Genomic DNA, 16261 nt, shown 5'->3' with positions numbered 1-16261 from the left:
TGTGCTCGTGCATCTAAAGAATTTTGTGCGACAGTTAACTTCATACTTATACACCCTGCTTCTCTGCATACACAGTTTTTGAAAGTGTACACATGATTTTACAAAGTTTGCAAAAAAGCTAATTTCCACACACATATAATAACCATCCACACAAAACCAATTTCCTAATCTCATGATGTGAGCCAGCCTTACTAAGAAATGGGGTATAGTGAGTAAGGCAACAACTCGGAGCTTTGGTCTGCCACAATGCAAGCAGCAAACCAGGGATCAATTTCTAGCCTCCGTTTGTAAAGATATTGTAAAACACAGCAGGGTATCACTTTAATTAGTCATAAACTTCCAGATACAGTATCAGCTTATGGGTTTTCAGTAGCATTTGTTCTGGAAGGAACAGCATGCTGTTCTTTGAGGAACCAACAGGATAGTGGGCATAGCCTAAGCAACACTTGTCTTTTTGTGAGAGAAGCATAAGTCTCAGCAGAATGGGATAGCTATTGAGCATTGCTCAACTTGCCAAGAGATATTGACTCGCATTTTGTCAAGCAGTCTCACAGTCCCATCTTTATGTTTTTTCCATATATCTAATTACTTGGGGGTACACATGGCAGAACTATTTGGAGGAACACTAGATAGTAAATTTTTCTTACCAGTTTTTTATGTGCAGCATAGAACATGTAAAATTGTTTCCTGAAAAGGGAGCAAATGCTTACTTCCTCTGCCATACTGGGTGCTTCTCCTATATAGATCAGTGTTTTCAGAGAAGCTGAAAGCTGAAAGTCATTGTTTCCAAGTAATTAATTCTGTGACACAGGTTTCCTGTGCAAGTTGGGACACCAGGGTGTTTAACAGTGTTTGGGTGAAAGGGGGAAGTCACAGTAATCTTCTATGTACATAACTGGGGGATTTGCCAATGCACTGCATGAGCATGACTGGTGGTGGTGGTGGGGGTGTGTGGTCAGTGCTGGTACCACAGCTAATGTGCATACTTAGCTGATTTGGCAGGTAATCAATAAAATGAAATATGCAGAAATAGGTTTAATTAAAAGAATGTTTGCTTAGAGTGGCATCCTGCTGGACTGGCATCTAGGCATTAAGTTGCACAGTTAGGATTGACAAAGCCTTTATAAAACCCATGGTTATGCACTGTGCACAATGTTGTACACTGTTGCAGAATAGCTTTATGCTGAAATGATAAGAAAGGACCATTTTTCAGTTAATCAGCTCCTTAAACAGTGAGTCTAATTCCAACTGTGCACTGAACTTAAAACAGTATTTCCAAATGGCCAGTATACACACCTCAGTTCAATGCAGGGCTTGTATTGGAAATGCGTTTTTGCTTACTGTTCTAATTAAAATAATTTATGGATTTTGTTAGTCACTGTTCTGCACATGGGAAAAACAGCTGAAGACAGAAGAGCAGTTTGCTTGACTCTTCAGAATGTGTGAGAAGGAAACAATATTCAGAGAATTATCTCTATTTAAAGGGCAAGTATACACTTCCCCTGCTGAGTACACTGGAATACCTATGCTGTATATGTTTTATTGTATCTTGTTGTAAAGCTGAGAGTTGCTCTGGTATAGCCCATTTATGATCCTATTTGCCATGCATGCAGTTACATCAAACCACTCCATAACCATTTTTGGCTTTTTATAGGGGGCTATAGAAATTGACCAGGAAGGCTTTGAACAACCAAACTGAGACATTTACAACTTTTTAAATTAAAAAAAGGTAAATTATTCCCTTATATCCACTGATATGTCATATGGCACTGACTGGAATAATAAAATGAAGGATGGCAGGTCACTACACTGCTGATTAATCACATATATGCATTATCATATCAGGAGAGTTATCAGCAAAGTGAAATCACCTCTCAGTCCCCTCCTAAAATGGATTTTTACTGTATGGAGAACATGAACATAGGCACTGCAGTTATCAAAGCTTTAGAGATTATTATATATTCGGTTTTGTTTCCAGTAAATGAAATTGTTATTACATCCCATGGGTCTCCAGCTACTTCATTTCTTCTGATTGTGTGTGAGGGGGCAGCACCCCCTTAGCACTGTGCGGCCTTAGGGCAAATTGCCTTGTGTTATTGTTGTTTGATAATCTCAGTGCAACCAGTTGCTAAAAGGCTGCATGAAACCTTATTAGCGATATCCCAGAAGATGTGCCTCTTGCCTTTTCTGCCCTGCAGTTGTCAAACATTATTGTTCACAGAAAATTATTAGTTCTAATTAGATAAGGTTCATGCAGATATTGTTGCAGCAACAAAAGCACTGCAGCTACTTACATGAATGACTGTCCATCCAGAAGAGAAATTGCACCTACTCTCTGGCCTATGGTGCTATGGAGTTGGCTAGGAACCCGAGTAACCAAAGGAAGCATTAGGCTGTATTGTACCTGGTATGGTGAATATCCTATAATACCCCTTATGATTTGCTAATCTGCCAGGCTCCTTGATAGCAAGCATGTAAGGCTGATGCCACTTTGCATTCTCTTGCGTTTTCATGCGTATATCGGCTACATGTGCCTGCCCCCGAGCGTATTCCATTCATTCGGGTGCAGGCACAAGTAGCAGGCGTAGGGCTGAATTTTCGGCAAGAGTTTTTCCGCTTGCCGAAAAAAATCAGCCCTATGCCACGTGTGGCATTAGCCTAAGACCTGTGAAGGACTGGTGTTTTTTTGTATATGGAATACCTGTTAAAATTCTCTTATAAATTGCTGCATTTGGCTAAAAACTAAAGGTGACCATACACTGAAAGATCAGCTCATTTGGCTAGGTTGCGAACAAACAGATCCGATTTGGCCAAATGATAAGATAAGATAAGGACCATATCCTCCAATTTACTTATTCCAATGGGATTTTGAAACCTGCCTGATTGACATCTGGCCAATTTTCAGACAGATGCCAGTCGGGCAGACCCATCTGAGAGCCCCATACATGGGCCCATAAGCTGCCGACTCTGTTGACATGTATGGGCACCTTAACAAGTCTCTGTAGAAATTCTGCTGTAAACCACAAATCTATAACAGACTGTTCATTTGTAACTTCTAGGGCCATCTTTATCAGTGCCTGGGTCAGGGGTAAAAGAGAATATATTAATATAAAGTATGAGTGACTAAGGTATTACAGCTGCTGCTGAACTCCAGCAACAATGGAATGGCTGCACATAGGGCAACACTTAAACGAAAGTAACAACAGACTGTCCTACTATCCCCTCACTCTTTAGTACCTGCAAGTGAGGGTGCCGAGGCATCTTCTGGGCCTTCTGGGAATGCCAGTCACTTGCAGAGAAGTGGTTTCTGGTCATTGTTTTCAAAAGTCTGATTTACATGGCAGCAATTTAATTGCTGCATTCAGTGGCCAGTAACTACGAAGCTTGTCTGTAATATACTGTAAGCACACTAATAAGAATTATGATCTAATTAACATGACCCCACAAGTAGTATAGTTATGTGCATACTACCATTACCATGCTCTATCAGTCAGTAACAACTTCTGCAGGGTTGAATACTGCGTGTTGTGGTAAAATTCCCTGCGTCACAGCCTAGCATAGGGTTAATTCCACAGAAGCCGAACACTTGTTTCCTGACTGCAGATTTGCGATTAGTACATTCTTTGCATCTGCTTCCTGATGGCATTCTTTTTACAGCCCTTCTTAATTCCCCGGGATTAAACGTGCAACTGAGGTAATTAATGGTCAGACCTCCTCTACTGTATATGATAATGGCAGGAGCTGTAAAAATTAATTTGCAAACATGTCATTACACACCAGCCGTACAGGCAATAAACCTGTAATTACAGACCAGTCCTGGCCAGGATGCGGGGGGGAAGAGGCGGGACTCCAATCTGTTTACTTTGTGTGGCTGTTGCTAGGGGATTGAGACTTGATTTTAAAGGGCAGATGTGGGGAGCATGAGGAAGGAAGGAGATGGAGAAAGGAGTTTTTCAAAGCTCTTCTAGACATCAAATGAATACGTGCCAACACATTTCACCTTCCTACCTGCTCCTTAGGAAACATACATTTAGCATGCAGTTGAAATTTCAAGTTAAGAACTACAGCCATGCTAATAACAACTGTATGGCATTTCTTTTTTATATTTTGTTGAACTATTTTCATTTGCTTAGACCCAAGTACATCTTGTCTAAATGGCAGAAAAGCCATTTGTATTTGTGGCAGTTTAAGCATTTATTAGCCCTTAAGGTACAGGTAGGGAACGGGAGGAGGCCACTTGTCTGCCTATGCCCTCCAACTACCTTATGAGTACAATGCTGCCCAATGCAGGCAGAGCTGTATTCATGGGATGTTTGCAGATCTTTGCAACCCCACCCCCAAATGGAGTGTAGTGACTTATAGCAGTTAATCTAAAAAACATAGTAAATTACCAATAATCTACCCTTGTTAAGGTTACTGGGCCTTGGGTACCATTTGGTATAAATCACATTGTAAAAGACAAATGAGGCCCTAAATGCATGTTTTTCCCAATTTCTATAACATACATTGGGTTGATGATAATAACAATGACATTGCTGTCTCCTTGAATATCCAGTCAAGAAAGCAGCAGTGTGGGGGTGGATTTGTGGTTATGAATATTATTTGTTTCCTCATACATATATCACTAGGAGGGGCTGAGAATCTGTCCATGAAACATTTTAGTGTTAGGGACTGGCTATTTCATAATTGCATTATGATTTGATTACTTACAGATTGATTACTGTTTGATAGATAAAACAGAAAAAGTAGGCAAAAAAAACCTATTATGTTCGTGCATAGAGTAATGTTTTGTAAGCAATTATGGGGTTGATTCACTAAAGTGCGTTAAAACGAGCACTATTTATAGCATGCGTTAAAAATTTTATCGCTTCTTATTTTTTGCAACTTAACGCATGATTCACTAAAAGGACAGGCGTCAAAATTTAGACGCAATGTTGTTTGCGTTATTTAAGTCGTGATGAGCGTTTTTCTTGCATTATTTTCCGTGCGTGTGTTAATTCCCGATGCGCATGATATATTTCTCTGCTTGCTATAATAGCACACGATTTAACGCACGATTTAATGCACATAAGCATTATGTTCGTAAAACTACTAATCTGAAAATGACCATTTCCCTGAAAACTGGAGGATGCATGACTCTAGGGCCAACACATACTTGAAAAAATCCCACAGCAAAGTCCATGTTGTTTTGCCAAAAGCTCATCAACCACAAGTACCGCCTGCCCCAAGTAGGTGTTAATCTTCACACCGACTAATGCGATATTTAGCGCGTTTATCACTTCATATGTGTTTGTGAATCATGCGTTAGTATTATTTCTATGTGCAAATTAACGCATGCATTAAAATTAACGCATTGCAGTAGCGCGTAATTTAACGCATGCGAAATTACTTTGACGAATCGGTCGTTATTTATCGCGTCAATTTTAACGCAAAAAACCATGCGATAATGCTTATCGACCTTTAGTGAATCAAACCCTATGTCTCTTCACTCTATAGGCACAGACACTTTTCCACCTCATGCCCCTCCCACAACAGATCTAACCCTTTTCTCTTTAGAAAGGACTGGTCTCATTGGCAAATAGCTTGACACTTTAATTTTAATGTCAAATTTAAAGTTTGGGTTCTACAAAACTTATTTTCAAATAGTATAACTGAAATACTGTTATTTTGCTTTATATTTTGTATTATTTTTTTACAAATGCTTCTATGGAGCGCTATGCCACCCACATTGAGAGGGAACTCCTGGTGCAGACAGCCGTTGTAGGACATTGTAGTATAATGAGAAGAGACCAAATGTATGTGATGTTACAAATATGATGTTTTTCCAGTGTGGGTGGCATAGCATTGCTTAGGAGCATTTTTTTGCCAAAATATTATTGCCTCCCCAATTGGAGTGCACCTCTGGTAGGGGAAATAATTGAACTATTTAACTAACTTTAGGGCTTTTACACATATTCAATGCTTTCATAGTTACATAGTTACATAGGGTTGAAAAAAGACCAGAGTTCATCAAGTTCAACCCTTCCAAGTAAACTCAGCACACACAACCTATACTTACCTATCTATACATTCACATACGTAAACTATGTATACCAACATCAATACTAACTGTACATATTAGTATCACAATAGCCTTGGATGCTATGCTTGTTCAAGAACCCATCCAGGCCCCTCTTAAAGACATTAACAGAATCTGCCATTACCACATCACTAGGAAGGGCATTCCCCAACCTCACTGACTTCACCATGAAAAACCACCTAAGCTGCTTCAAATGGAAGCTCCGTCCCTCTAATCTAAAAGGGTGGCCTCTGGTGCGTTGATCATTTTTATGGGGAAAAACATTTCCTATCTGCCTATAATCCCCTCTAATGTACTTGTATAGAGTAATCATGTCCCCTCGCAAGAGCCTTTTTTCCAGAGAAAACAACCCCAACCTCGACAGTCTAACCTCATAGTTTAAATTTTCCATCCCCTTAACCAGTTTAGTTGCACGTCTCTGCACTCTCTCAAGCTAATTTTTTTGAAGAAGTGAGCAGAAACCTCAATGCTGAAATGGCAGTTGATGTCATCTACTTGGACTTTGCTAAAGCGTTTGATACAGTACCTAACAGAAGGTTAATGATCAAATTGAGGAATATTGGCCTAGAACATAATATTTGTAATTGGACAGAGAACTGGCTGAAAGATAAATTACAAGAGTGGTGGTAAATGGAACATTTTCTAATTTGACCAGTGGAGTACCGAAGGGGTCAGTCCTTGGTCCTTTGCTTTTTAACTTGTTTATTAATGACCTGGAAGTGGGCATAGAAATTACTGTTTCTATTTTTGCTGACGACACTAAAATGTGCAAAACTATTTATGCAGGATGCTGCCGCTTTGCAGAGCGATTTGACAAAATTGGAAAACTGGGCAGCAAACTGGAAAATGAGGTTCAAAGTGCACTTTGGTAGAAATAATATAAATGTGAGCTATCTAATAAATAATAATTTGTTTGGGGTATCTTAATAGAGAAGGATTTGGTTTTTTTTGTAGATAACAAGTTGTCTATTTCCAGGCAGTGTCAATCGGTTGCTACTAAAGCAAATAAAGTACTGTCTTGTATAAAAAAGGGCATTGACTCAAGAGATGAAAACATAAATTTGCCCCTTTATAGGTCCCTGGTAAGGCCTCACCTTGAGTATGCAGTGCAGTTTTGGGCTCCAGTCCTTCAGAAGGATATTAATAATCTGGAGAGAGTACAGAGACATGCAACTAAACTGGTAAAGGGGATGAAAGATTTCAGCTATGAGGTTAGACTGTTAAGGTTGTATAGATTGGTAAGTATAGGTTGTGTGTGCTGGGGTTTTATATAAACAGGACATTTCCCTCAGCATATATAAACCTGCGAGCAGCAGCTTTAGGGAGGCTGCCGTATACGTGCTAATATGGAAAAGTGTGCAGGAAAGAAAAAAAAAATCGCCCCTTGCCCGCCACTTTAGCTGGATACAGCTAAATCGCGCAGCAGAATTGAGGGGTAGGTGGGGGTTGGTACATGGCTCCGATTGGCGCATATGTCATACAGCAGAGCCAGGCTTAGGACAGCACCTTACCAAACTACAACCCTCTCTAGAACCAGTCTCTTACACTTCATACTACTGATCTTCTCCCACTCTCTGCCATCTTTTGCACTCAGGCGCTCTCCTCCTTGGCAGAAAGACTTCCACACAGGGCCCCTATGCTCTGTTCTGGTTCCTCTGACTTCCCCTGTGGTAAAGGACACACATCTTCAGCATAACAGGCCTCCATTCAGCTGAAATCTAATTATCAGGCCCAGACTCCAATACTGAGCCAAGAGAGTGTAGACACAGATAATGTTTTTGTATGTTATGGACTGGGTGAGAGAATGAATTATTAGTATTCAAAAGAGATTATGAGAGTTTGAGGAGGTAGCATTAGACCAGTGGCACACTAGGCTTTTTGTCTCACAGTGGAGAAAAAGGAAATCCACAAAGAGCAGGTTTAGCATAGAAACACAAAGTACATATTTTCATTCCAAAGTCTGCTTAGAGCAGATTGGCCTAATGTCCTCTGTGTGCCTAGTGTGCCACTAGTTTGGGGGTGTTTTGCTTATGGGAAAAGTACAGAGTCACTGGCATTCTTCATCAAAGAAGCTGCCACAGTATTCTTCAGCACTGTGATGCCATGAAGAATATTGTGCTAGCTTCTTTAATGAGATTTGTTAGGCATCCCTGGTGATGCAACAGAATAATGCTCCTAAGCATGCTTCCAAGCTCTGTCAGAACTGTTTGAAGCACAAGGAAGATGAAGGAGAGCTAAAAGTGATAACCTCAACCCCAATTAGCTGATTTGGGATGAATTGGATACAAAGGTCAAGCCCTAACCGCAGATTGATTGTTGGCACTTCTGTGGCAGTGTTGTGGCAAACTTTCCTTGAGTCTGCTGTAAAAGCTGGCTGTTTTTTAGACGAGTTAGCCTGTATGCATTAACTTAGGTGATCATGGTATGGCTGCTATTGCCTATAATCCAAGTTTTCTAAATTGGCAGATGTTCTATCACCAGCAGACGTCAAATAGTTGCATGGATGTGTAACCTGGCACACCATGTACTATAGGCATTCATCCTGGAATTGCTGGATAACCCACGCTGATAAATGAAAGATTCCGAACAGCTTAATTGTTTCATTTCTGTGGACAATGGGGAAACCAGAGAACCATGCTGAATACATAACGCCACTACATATCCCATAATTAAATGTCTGCCTGCTATGGTCAGGGAAATGGTTTGCTGGAGTTTTGATATTCGCACTATACATGGTTGCTTCTCAATGAGAACAATTAAATATGTATGCCTGCGAACAAAAAACAAACTTTTTGTTTACACAGTGGAGGATGTAATGGAACTCGTAAGGCTCGCCCTAGTATTTAACAAACTAGGACCAACTATAGCCTGAGGATTTTACACCTGTGGGGAGAATGTGGTAGATTTTTAGTCAAGTCAAAAAAGTCTGTAATGGGCTTAGACATAAGAAGGCAAGCCACTTAGGGTGATAAGGAAACTGAAACATAATGGTCCATAGCCGTGGACAGCATAATGCAGGATGTGGTTCTCTGCTCACATCACAAGTTCACTTCTTCATCTTTAGGTGTGAAAAGTGTTGTACTCATATTAGCCATGCCTGCACAAGCAGACACACAAGTGAAACTGCCATTAAAATGAAAAATAAAAAAACTTTGTAACTCAATAATTGTTGGTGCAATACTTCTAATTTAGCTTCCAACAAAAAACAACCAAAAAGTAAGCCAACTGCCTTTCCCAAACATAGGCTCATTGCACACACACATACATTTTTTTTCTGCAAGAGTAATTAACAAGAAACATGTCACCTAAACTCTGAATACTCCCATATGAGCCTACTTTTCCAGTGGCACTCAACAGTAGCTGGAAATCTTTTTTTCAATCTCAGTCTAGCTTGTAGGCTTGCAAGCACATGTGAGAGAATTAATGGCCCAGCACCTGCTTATTTATACTAGTTGGACCATACTAGGGGTTGTGGTATGGCATATTCCAGCAAAGAGAGAGGATGTAACCAGGGGCCATTAAAAAGGATTAGAAGTGGGACTAATTTGCTTCCTCCCACACTCTAAAAACACACAGAGAGGTTAATTGGTAAGTGTAAATGTAATAGGAACTTGGATTGTAAGCTCTTCTGGGGCAAACAAGTGAGTGAACAATGTACAATCTCTCTGCAGAGCCCTATTGAATATGTTAGCACTATAATGATATTCCAATACCCTAACTCCTTGAGAACTAGTATGAGCAAATCAAAGTTACCCATGTGTCTCTAGCTTTAAAGTTCTTCAGAAGATATAAGCATAAACACTTGAAAAGTAAAACTGCAGACTGTTAAAAAAGAAAATGAGGCACAAACTGTTTCCCCTGGCCTTTTAAAATCTGCTTATCTCTCAGCTTCTTTTAAAAATATACATTTACATAACTATCAAAGCTTCACTATGCACTTCTCAATAACATTTTCCTCCATAATGCAAACCAACTGAAAGTGCCGGTGCTGGTGATTTGCAAACCATAAATTCTCTAACGTTCTTTTAGTCCAAAGGCTCAGGTTAAAAATAACCAACATAATGGGCAACAAAAATTGTACCCTAGCTGATAGTATGCCCTTGGCTTCAATAGTGGAAATAGTACAATAGGGAATACACCCAGAGAATATTTTTTGCTGAAAAATTTCATATTGGGGAATCCATTAGCTTGAAAGGACCTTGATTACCTATATATAGGTAAAGAGGGCAATTATAGGAAGGTCTGATTTAGTTTTGCAAATAAAGCACTTCTTAACATGATAAAATGCTTTCCACATTACTACATTGCTGTACCTGTTGAGTTCAGAGATGTGGATACTGTCCAACTGGCTCTAACTGGCTAGTTTAAATGAGGATGTGTTAATAATGTTGTTAACATGCACTTCATTGAGGATGTAAAGTTAATGCTGGTGGGCTGCTCCATGCACCAATGATGTACACCAGAACTTCAGTATCAGAGGTACACGTTGTTCACAAAACTGGAGCTGACACATTCATTCTTTGTGGTTTATAGAAATAATGATAAAGAGGACCTGTCACACTAAGAAATAATTACAATTTCTTTTCTATCGTGTTTGTTAAGCAAAATTAACTTCACATACTATATAAATCATATAAATATTGTTTCCTTATTGGGAATATACAATCAGAGTGAGCAGGCAGCTGCCATTTTGTGGGCACTGTTATTAAGGCAAGCTTTGTATCACCCCAAAATCTGGTGTATGTGCCAGAATGGGGGACCTGATGCCCTTGCCCATGCACTGGCTACACCATTAGATGGTGAGAATGGGAGTACTAAATGGAAAGTTTAATAATTGTCTGCCTACGGCATAGAGGCGGGCAGGCCATATATATTTGACAGCTGGGATTTTTAAATGCATTTATAATGGGTTTGAACGTGTTAATATAAAAATGAATTTTGGTTTCATGTTTAATTTGAAAAGGGCTTTTATAATACAGCTATTTATGTCTGGGTGACAGGTCCACTTTAACTTACAAATAATTTGAATATGAGGTCGCAGACATTGTTACAGGGTCTGACTCTTCAGACTGTATAATTTTTGCTAATGAATGTACTAACACGTTGGAGTTTGTTTTCATTATGGTAAACATGGGAAAAAACTAAAATAGCAATCTTCTTTTGATTGTATTTGCAAGGCACATTTGCTGGCAATGGCTATATCTTTTGTCACACAAAGGCCAGGTATATTTCCTCCTGAGGCTCCTCACACAGGGTTGGGCTAATTGCCTAATATAGATAGCTAATGTATGGTGTACACCAGTCTCCCTCGTTCTTATTCATTCAGACAGATCTCCTGTCAGGCAGCCAGAATCCCAACTTGCCAATAATGATTCTTGCATGAAAATTGATGGAGGGAGGGAAACCACTCTTTTCATTCTCTCCCTCCACCTCCCCTGCTCTTATTCCAATCCTCTGTTATTGTAGCCTGGGGGAGCTTGTGTCTTTTCTCTTTCAATCCCTTCCTCCTGTTACTCTTCATCTCTCTCATCTGTGGCAGGGTGTGCTAAACAACCCTATAGCCCTAAACCTCAGGGCAGAAGTAAGCTTAATCTTACCTATTATTCTCATATATCTGGCTTGGCTACATCAGTTAAGAATTAGACACACACAGACATACAGACGCACACAGCTCTCAAGAAGAATGTATATAGATATACACATAAATTTTAAAAGGTGAAACAGGGCCCATCTAGTGTTGGTTTATGTCAATGTTTTGGGCAGATTCCGAGACCTTCACTTTTTTATGACAAAGCTCTATATATGTTAATAAAACACTGGAATAAACCTATGGACAGACCTGTGAGTCCTTTTATTCTTTTTGCTGTATGTATATACTTTTTACAATTAACATTTTCCAATACTTTTAAAACTTAATAATACAATAAGCCAGAACATTAAGAAGAAAAAGGCAGATAACCATTTTAGGTGGGGGGTAAATTAAATTAACAAAAAAAAGCATACTTTCACGTTTTTGTGCTGAAATCCACACTGTGTGTCTGCACCAAGATTGATGCTTGTCAATGCACTTGTAAGAAGGAGCTGATGCAAGAAGGAGCCTATGTTTTTAATGCAGTTGCCAATTCTCAGCAGTGCATGCCACTAGCCTAATGGTGTGAATATCTTGAACATTATATATAACAGTCAAATAAAACACACAAATCACAGGACATCTTATAAAAATAAATGGTAAATTGAGATCTTGAGAAAAGTGTTAAAGACCAAAAAAGTATCATCAAAATTGTTTTATTTATGTTTTATTTCAGGAGACCTAAAGGGTGGTTAAATAAAAATAACATCTTTTTCTGTGTTTAAAAGAGGTTCTCTGAGTGCCATGTCATGTATTACTGTTGTAATGTGCTTATATTAGCACCCAGGTCATAAAAAACAGAAGAATGCTCCTACCTATGCAGGTTTATATATATATATATATATATATATAACACTATCTTAAGGGCGCTATATGTATGTGTAAGTGGTTGCCAAAAACAACGCATTACTGCCAAGTAACATCCCCACCCCCTTTTATTTCCTTCTCTCTTGCCCTGTTGGAAACATCAATTGACCCTCGCCCTTGACATTCAAATTAGTGAATGAAGAGCTGGGGGGTGAGTTGTTTGGATGACTGAGGAGATCACTAAGCCACTGACTCTTTGAAGAGAAGCTCAGAACACACACCCACTGTCCCTCCCCACTTTTTTCCTCTCCCTTTTTTGTAATTATTTGCATTTCTGGGCTGGAAGCTGAAAACACGGAAGGACACCAGCAAGAGGAGTGTTCTGAGCTGTATTACTCAGCTTGTGCAGCACACCCAGAGACAATCTGCTCCAATTAACCCCCGGCACCCTACTTAGAGCTTCCGACCACCACTCTGAGCATTATGGGACTCTAAGCATTTAGTGTTATTTCTGAGGAAAGGGACAGCAGTCATGTTTGGACTAAAACCACCTCTGTACTACTTACCAGGTAAGAACTTGCTGTACATTCACGGTTTCGCTTTAAAATGTCTTTTTAGCGATTGGCAAGTTGAGCAGTAGCTTATAGATATTTCCAATAGTAGCAATAACATTGAGTGAGCCTGGGTTTGCTGGCTCCTTACCCTGACAAGTGCAGTACATTGCAGACACCTCTGTCACCCATCAAGTCTAGCAAATTCATTGCAATCCGAGACCTCCGGCTGCTTTAAAACGATTTGGTGTTGCATGTCCTTTCTTTGTCTGCTGTTAAGTGCTGATCCTTGTTTTATTTAACATCAGTAGTCAGAGGCACTTAAGGAAGGCAAGGTGAATTAGCGAGCCAGAGGTGTGATGTTACTTTTTCAGCCAATGCCTAATGTTGTTTTCATGGCTGAGCAAACTCTGCTCCAGAATCAGAGAGCCCCGGTGCGGAGGGTGCTGGAAGTCTGCCTTTTGTTTTATTCATTAAGATTTTCAGCTTCCCCCTTAATGCACTGAGCGCTGGGAGGTGTTTGATAGCATGTGCTTAACCCCTCAGCATCTGCTGTGACATTTGCTGCGGTGGCATGATGTTCCTTGGAAGCAATCTGGGTAGGCTGACCCAGTTCATGACCGATCTCCCCCTCCAATACTGACAGCGCAACAAATTCTGGTCATCATTTAATTGCTGTGCATCTGACAGCACTCTGCCTGTGTGTGTGTTTGTGTGTGGGGTCCATGTACTGTATGATTGGGTCAGCAACATAATAGGTTAATGACAGTATTATTAAAAGAGAGTACGCAAGAACTGTAATCTTATTAACCTGAAACATATTTATAACCTTTGCTACTGCTCTGTATGGCAATTTCCACATTATTACATATTAACATTCTCCATAAATACATTCGTCCTGTCTCATTTACATAATGACATAGTCCACACAGGGTTTTTTCTCTCACCTCTTAGAGTGAGCACAACATTGGGAAAACCTTCACACTGACTGTAAGTACTCATGTGGGGGACACTGCTCCTTGCTTTAAACATATAACGTTATTGTCAGGGTGTAATAATTATAGATAAACAAAAAAGAAGACAAAATATATTTTTGAACCATGTAAAAAATAAGGCTTTACAATTGTCAATACAAAAGTCAGTAAAAAATCTCTTCTACGCTGAGGTAGTAAATATCATTAATATAATGGAGCTTACACTGTATAGAGGGACATTTGAAAAGGAGTTTAGGTTTTTCTTTACTTCCAGTGAAACATAACAAACTGCAAAAGTACTGCAATGCTACCTGGCTTCACAGGCAGAAAAATTGCAATAGAATATATTGGTTTCCCTTATCAGTGATGTCACTTTTGACTCCATTAACTATGTCATAATCCAAATAATCTCATCCCTTTGCCATACTACCAACAGCTCTGATTCTAAGGGAATTTACTTAAGTAACCTTATTTTTACAGTATTTGCCTTGGTTTGAAAGTAATTATATACCAGCTTTGTACTGGAAGGGCAGGTTGTCCCCACATAAGAGTTGTCTGCAGCCCAAGTGGACATGATGATTATCAGCACGTGATGCACTCTGACAGTTACTGTGTAAAATTAAAGGCATAGAAAAGGGAGAATGGTAACTTTTAGTTCACCAACATATGGATGGTATTACATGCTCTAAAACCTCCCAGTGTTCTTTATTGGGTACTACAAGCTTTCAAACCTTGTAGCATTGCTCATTATTAGAGTTTCCTCAATCAGGTCAACTAAGATGTCAAACCACTCACAATTCTTTCAATACTACATGTCTTCTTTAAGAACTGATAAGTTCCAAATGTCTTTAGTTAAAAAACTTTCTAGCCCCAAAGGGGGGGTTTCATCAGAGTTGTTCTTCAATAGCATATTTTAGGTCTTCAAGGGTAATGTATCTGTTATATCATTTCTAACCCCACATATTTCTTCATCTGGTACTGCAGATGTGTTTGTTCCCCAGGTTGAGAATACTTTCAGATTTACAGGTTTCTCCATTAGGTCAAACTAGAACTTGAACCTCACAGCATTCCTCTTCAGTTCAGACCTGGTCTAGGTGTTCATAGTAATACCCATTAGGTAGAGCAGGCTTTCACGGGATCCCTTGTTTGGTAGCACACCCTTGTTAAAGGGGTTACCTTTTAGTGTGATGTAGAGAGTAATATTCTGAGGCAATTTGCAATTGGTCTTCATTTTTTGTTATTTTAAGTTTATTTTAATTTTTGTTCAGCAGCTCTCTAGTTTCAGCAGCTATCTCGTTGCTAGGGTTCAAATTACCTAAGTAACCAGGGAGAGGTTTAAATGAGAGATGGCATATGACCTGGATAGAAAAATAAGCAATGAAAAGTAACAAAAACAATAAAAATGTAGTTTCACAACGCAAGCCGTTTTTTTTGCTGCTGGGGTCAATAACCCCCATTTGAAAGGTGCAATGAGTTGGAAGAAGAAGACAATTGAAAAACTATAAAAAAATAAATAAATACTGAAGACCAAATGAAAAGTTGCTTAGAATTGTATAACACTAAAAGTTAACCTAAAGGTGAACCACCCCTTTTAAGTTTTGTCCAAGAAAAAAAACTGTGCTTTCAGATAAGAGTTTCTGTTTCATGTTTCGTGGTTTGTTGGCCTTGCTGCACTTTTAGTCTTCAGGCTGCTTATTCCGGAAATGTCTGTTAGAGACAGACAGTGTGGTTAAAATTCTTGTATATATACCATTTACTTGCTGCATACAGGGGCTTCAGCCACAGTGTTATAATGAAAGCTATTAGGTTTCACTAACAGTTGTTACACATGAGGCAGAATGCAGGAGCTGCAATGCATTACACTGCAAACCATTCTACTCCACTGCAGAAGCAACTCTGTTTATGTCGAATTGCAGCATTTAATGTGAAAATAGACCTCTACTATGCCAAATTACTTCTTTTGGTTCAATAATTGGAGAATTGTTCTTATTTGAAAGTAAAAACATGTAAACTATTGATGGATTTTCAATATTGTTTCTATATCTCTGGCTCATAAACACCTCTGGCACTTTATGGATTCAATACATTTTGAATCCATTTACCACTTCTTATGAAAAATAAGCATTTTTTGCCAGAAAGCAAGGCACGTGCTGGGAGTCATAGATGAAGGAAGCTGGAGGATTGTAGTTTAGATTTCCACAAATAGCGTATTTATATTTAT

At 39.2% G+C, this 16261-nt stretch overlaps 1 protein-coding gene across 3 annotated transcripts in view; it reads left to right on the top strand.

The window, feature by feature from the left end:
- gse1 (Gse1 coiled-coil protein) overlaps positions 1 to 16261 on the top strand; it is a 322402-nt gene that overhangs the window by 222197 nt on the left and 83944 nt on the right. For 2 of the 3 annotated variants that reach the window (XM_031900796.1, XM_004913601.4), the window contains exon 1: positions 12853 to 13084. The exons of the other annotated variant lie outside the window; for it this stretch is intronic. In XM_031900796.1, coding sequence (XP_031756656.1) covers positions 13048 to 13084 — 37 coding nt within the window. In that variant the 5' untranslated portion in view covers positions 12853 to 13047. Of the gene's footprint in view, positions 1 to 12852; positions 13085 to 16261 lie in introns of those variants that run through there. 3 annotated transcript variants of the gene reach the window in all.

Source organism: Xenopus tropicalis, chromosome 4 (genome assembly GCF_000004195.4).
Source record: "Xenopus tropicalis strain Nigerian chromosome 4, UCB_Xtro_10.0, whole genome shotgun sequence".
Taxonomy (NCBI): domain Eukaryota; kingdom Metazoa; phylum Chordata; class Amphibia; order Anura; family Pipidae; genus Xenopus; species Xenopus tropicalis.
This window is presented reverse-complemented; position numbering and strand designations above follow the sequence as displayed.